This window comes from Polypterus senegalus, chromosome 8 (assembly GCF_016835505.1).
Source record: "Polypterus senegalus isolate Bchr_013 chromosome 8, ASM1683550v1, whole genome shotgun sequence".
NCBI lineage: Eukaryota > Metazoa > Chordata > Cladistia > Polypteriformes > Polypteridae > Polypterus > Polypterus senegalus.
Genome location: NC_053161.1, coordinates 178,544,648 through 178,550,621, shown reverse-complemented (window position 1 = coordinate 178,550,621; position 5,974 = coordinate 178,544,648). Strand labels below are relative to the sequence as shown.

The 5,974-nt window shown below is 40.4% G+C and overlaps 1 protein-coding gene across 1 annotated transcript; it reads left to right on the top strand.

The window, feature by feature from the left end:
* Window positions 1-3,078: 3,078 nt before the first annotated feature.
* Window positions 3,079-3,669, top strand: LOC120534729 (gastrula zinc finger protein XlCGF49.1-like). Its single transcript, XM_039762314.1, has one exon. It carries the CDS (start codon window positions 3,079-3,081, stop codon window positions 3,667-3,669), a length of 591 nt encoding a protein of 196 aa, XP_039618248.1.
* The last annotated feature ends 2,305 nt before the right edge of the window (window positions 3,670-5,974 follow it).

The window sequence follows — 5,974 nt, the reverse complement described above, 5'->3', positions numbered from 1 at the left end:
GCTACAGTGTGCCGTGAAATCAGGAAGGTTTGCGTTGCATTAAAGTCCTTTTTAAATATATTCATTACCTTTCCTGGCCACCCAGGAATTCTTGCCATTAAGGAAACTTTCTTTGGAATTAATGGTGCTTAATCTTTAAACATCTACTCATTTACAGCACATAAATCATTACCTGATAAGTAACTGAATTTAATTTGTCAGGCTGTCCTAACGTCATTGGAGCCATTGACTGTACACACGTGAGGATAAAGGCTCCAGCAGGTCCAACAGAGTCTGATTACATAAACTGCAAATCATATCACAGTATTAATGTACAGGTAAGTACTGAGAATATCTCACATTTATATACAAGAGGTGAAAGTGTAGTCGTCCAACATTAGCAATGTATGTCATTACCATTTCCTAAAATGTTTCAGATGGTATGCACTGCTGAACATCTAATTTCAAACATTGTGGCAAAATGGCCAGGATCAGTACATGATGCCAGAATTTTTCGCGAGTCTTCACTGGCTCAAAGCCTCAGACAAGGCAAGTCAACTAAAATTCACAAATATACGATAGTTTATTATACTACAGTCTAATGTGTCTACTTTCCATCATAGAAATTTTTCCTGGTGTGCTGCTTGGTGACAGAGGATACCCATGTCTACCGTTTCTTCTCACACCATATACAGATCCTGCAACACAAGCAGAAAGACATTTCAACCATGCCCATTGTAAGACAAGGGCACGCATTGAAATGACATTTGGACAGTTAAAATCCAGGTTTAACTGCCTGCGGCATCTCAGAGTTACACCAGACAGAGCGTGGGACATTGTAGTAGCCTGTGCAGTTTTGCATAATGTGGCAATACTGGAGCATATGCCAATAATGACGCATTCTTCACTTGCTGCCAGGACCTTTTCATTCCACTCATGTTGCTCCTGAAACCAAGCATTATTAATAATTATATTAATAATTACAATTATATATCACTTTTTATCCAAGATGAACCCATATAATTAACATGCTGTCCTGTTTATCAATGTGTTAAAATAACCTTCAAGTACCTTACAACTGGTAACAAAATGCATATGTAAAAGGAAATTTTAATGACTATACATTTTGAAGGCTTGAAACTGTTCTCATTTAGTTGTTAAATAGTTTGACATCCTTAACACAAAAGTTACTAAAATCATGTTCTTACGCATTTAACTTGTCAGCCATTTTCTGCCATGCAGCCTCACGAGCTTTGATAATACAGCTCGTGTTCCCCTTTCTAGTTATTATAGCTTTGTAGTCCTCATAGGCTTGTAATAATAATTCTTGCTCCGCCTGCGAAAAAAACGCAGCTCTTTCCTTAGTTTCCATTCTTACTTATCCAGCATCGATTAACAAGGCTGCCTTTTATATCGCGTGGACGCGCACGAGCCTCGCTTATCAAGCTTGGCTTGAATTAGCGGAGATTAAATACACCTGAATTTTGTTCGTGGAACTCAATGAGCCTGAAGTGAACTGTTAGGCTAACTCAAGCGAGGCTATTACAAATAATCCTCCATTTTATAAGCTCACTTCGTGGAACAGCCCTCTGAGATCTTTTCAAAGTAGCTGGCCACCCATGGTCAGTTGTTTGCTGTCAGTTGCTCTACCAAGCAAGGGAATGAATGCTCTAGGAACAGCTTCACTAATCGCAAGCATTACAACTGAGCACAGGTGAAAGGAAGCCAGGAATCGCAATGGAGATGGTGGGCACTTACACCTGATAGAGTTTGGGGGGATTGGATCCCTTTTTCTTCTCAAGATTTCTTGTTTTTCTGAACTGTAGCTCTGATATCTTTCACTTGGATGTTACATATTGCATTGCGTAAGTAAAGCTGGAAAATATTGGTTTGTGTTTTCATTTAAAAGAAATAGGAATATTTCAAAGCGGAGGATTCTTTTCTATACCCACTGTATAAACAGTTATTACAGTTAAGTATTTGGACAGTGATAACAGTTCTCATAATTGTAGCTCTGTGCATCACCACAATGGATTTGAAATTAAGAAATAATTACATTATTGAAGGTGTAGGCTTTCAGCATTAATTCCTCCTCATTCGTGGCTGAGGCGCCTGTCCTTCCACCTTGGCACTCACAGTAGGTGCCTGTCACATTAATATGCAAATAACACATACAAATAGTGATGCAAACTCTTTGGATAATTTGTTGAATTCAACTGGCATGACCCGCTCAAAACTGAGAGATGAAATTAAATCCAAAAATGCACTTTGGTTTAGATTCAAAGAGTGTACTGTTTCAAAGTTCCTGTATTTTTTTTACTGTGGTTTGGTGTCTCTAAACTGTCTGACCTGACTTTTTAAAGGAGATATTCTAACTTTTCTGTACTCCATTTTGTTCATCTGCTGTTCTTTCAACAGAGTGTGGGAGGATGAGTCTAACACCTGAACTTACATGGATGTGACAGAGGAGATTTACCAGTCTGACATGAATGCGATGTAGAAAAGGATCATAAATATTAAGACAGAGGACTGTGAATGGGAATACGCTCATCATAAACCAAAGAGTGTGTGCATTAAAAATGAGGATTGTGAACAGGGGACAGTGGGCATTAAGGAAGAGGCTGGGGAGAAGACCTTCAGTCAGAGACCGGCCATTTGTCTGGATGTAGAGATGGAGGTGTAAGTGGATCAGTCTCAGATCTCGAAGATATGACTGTCCACTTTTTACGAGACAATAGATTTGGATCGTGTTTTTTTTTTATTTTTTCTAGAATTTACTTGAACATTCCGGTTGATTTTGTGACTTCTCTCATCGCGCTAAAAATCCTCGTTTGACTTTTTAAGGGAGAGATCAGAGCCCCATGTGATTTAGAGTAAGGGTCACCATGTCTGGTCCTAGGGGACCACCGTGGCTACAGATTTTTCATTCTAACCCTTTTTTTTTTATATATATTGAGTGCCGTGTTTGTGCTACTAATTAACTTCTTGTGAATTGATTTAAATTGAATTGCTTTGGTAAGATTGGTTTCCCTGAATTCCTTCATCATTCCTCTGATTTCTCTGCCAGTTGTGCACTAAATGGAGATAGACGCAATTAACATGCCACAACAAGAGAACAATACTCCTTTGGAAGAAACATGTGTCTTGCAAGTGCAAAATAAAATTCTGAAATGTGCATCTAAAGACAAAGGCAATCAGTGGAGCCAAACGACTCAAGGGCCTTATGGCTGTTCTGAATTTATAAAACAATTTTCACGAAACTCCAATCTTAACACCCACAATAGAATTCACACTGGGGAGAAACCCCATTGCTGTTCTGAATGTGGAAGAGGGTATACAAGAAAGCATCGTCTCGATAGCCACATGACAATTCATACTGGAACTCAGCCATACGGCTGTGTAGAATGTGGTAAACGATTCGGTGACAGGAGAAATCTTAACCAGCACATGAGAACTCGCAATGGGGAATATCCTCTCTGCTGTTCCGAGTGTGGTGTACGATTCTCAACAAGGAGCCATCTATATAAACACGAAAGAATTCATAATGGAGGTAAACCCTATTGTTGTGGTAAATGTGGGAACGTATTTTCAAAAAGAAATGGACTTGAAACCCACAAAATAGTTCATACTGGGGAGAAACCGTATTCCTGTTGTGAATGTGGTAAACAATTCTCATTCAAGAGCAACTAACTTGAACATACATGAAGGGATACTCTGGTTGGACGGGGGAGCAGAAGTCTGCCCGACAGGAAAATATAAAACACCCCCAGTGGTCCCAGAGGTGTGTCAAGAACCACAGGACAAGATAAACTAAGGCTTACAGAAAGATGTTTTTGTCTCTGAAGACCCATCCATTTTGTGTCTCAACCATTCTATCCGATGGCCATATCTGTCCAGAGACCGATCGACATACTACGACATCTGGTAGCTTAAGCACACAAGACGAACTGCTTATTACTTAGGGTGTATTGGTATTATTTTTTCCAAAGTTTTACTTTGCTTATATATGGGCACAATTTGATAACAATTATTTAATATATGAATAAAAAGTGTAACTTACTGTCCTGTCTGCTCTGGTATTCTATTTAAGTACCAGGGATGAAAGATGGGGGGGAGGGGGAAGGGGAAACTGTTGAACTACAGTAGCAGTCAGTGCTGACACTGATGAGGCTGGTAAAAGAAAAATAAGGACTATAGATGGCATTTGGGGCACACCAAGAGTCTGAAAGGGGCAATAGGGTTACTCTAGGATCTTCCAAGAACAAAACACTTGGAATAGTCGGCAGGATTCTGAAGTAGCCATGTAATCCACTCCATTAGTGAATACTGGTTTGTGGAGTTTGTATTCAGTAGGTAATGGTTGCCTGATGTGGTGGACATTACCACAATCTTTTCTCACAAGGTTAGCAGGCTCTGGAGGACATTTCCGATAAAGAACTGCACCGTAGGTATTTTTGTAATGCATTGCATTTTTTTTTTGTTCCAATACACGGCACATCACAAACATTAGTACCACTTTTTCAAATCTCATACCATTTGGCATATAACCGTGACATAGCAATGGGAGGGACACACACAGACACTTCTACTTTTAATTAAGGTGGAAGGTTCATTGTTTGTTGTGTAGACAGAAGTTGTCATCTTTTAGGTCCTCCTCTTTTTGCCCACATATTCCTTGTCTGTCCTTATCACATGTCCATACCACTTCATCCTGCTTTCCTGTACTTTCTTAGATATCTCTCGAACTCAGGTTAAACCTCTTTTCTAATTCTTTTTTTATGGTAACTCTACACATCCATTTCAACATTCTCATTTCTGTCATACCCAATGTCTTCTCCTTTACTGCCCATGTCTCTGCTCCATACATCATTGTTTATCTTACTAACATTTTTTAACCTTCATTTTAATTCTTTGATCACACAGCTCTCCTGACACCTTCTTCTAACTGTTCCATTCACATTGCACTTTGAGTGTTATCTCTGCCTCTTTGCCCCTAACACTACCACTGATCCTAACCTAGCCACTCTTTTCAATAGCTTTCCCTGCAGGCTAACTTCTAGACCCTGATCATCATTACATCTCATATATTTTGTCTTCTTCCTATAAGATCTTCTCCATTCTTCCATCTTCCTGTCCATTTCCAACTTTTCTGGTGCTACATAACACAATGGTCATGCACACAAAGCCCACGCCAGGGGGACTGGTCTTTTATCTCCTGAGCCAGCATATCTGTAATCGGATCAAAGATGTAAGATTGCATGAACAGAAATAATAATTTAATTTTCATTCCTAAAGTGGTCTGGTGCTCTGTGTTACGGCTGTCCTGTACAGTTTGAAGGCAGACATTTCCAACCACTTTGGGTGAATTCTTTCAAACATACTTTAGAAGCCCTCCACAGATTTAATACTAACAAACTATAAATTTAGCCTATCACTTAAGACATCTACATTGTGCAGGGCAAGTGGTGTTAAGGTGTAAGTGGTTTGAGTCGCACCATTTAACAAAGTCCTTCATTAGGTTCCTATAATCCTCCTCCTGCCCACCCCTGACGCAGCCCACGATAGCAGTGTCGTCAGAAAACTTTTGCATGTGGCAGGACTCCGAGTTGTATTGGAAGTCCAATGTACAGTATATAGGCTGAACAGGACCGGAGAAAGTACAGTTCCCTGTGGCGCTCCGGTGTTGCTGACCACAATGTCAGACCTACAGTTCCCGAGACACACATACTGAGGTCTGTCTGTAAGATAGTCCATGATCCATGGCACCAGGTGTGAATCTACTCCCATCTCTGTCAGCTTGTCCCTAAGGAGCAGAGGTTGAATGGTGTTGAAGGCACTAGAGAAGTCCAGAAACATAATTCATACAGCACCACTGCCTCTGTCAAGTGGGAGAGGGATCGATGAAGCATATAGATGATGGCATCCTCCGCTCCCACCTTCTCCTGGCATGCGAACTGCAGAGGGTCGAGGGCGTGGCAGACCTGTGGCCTCTGGT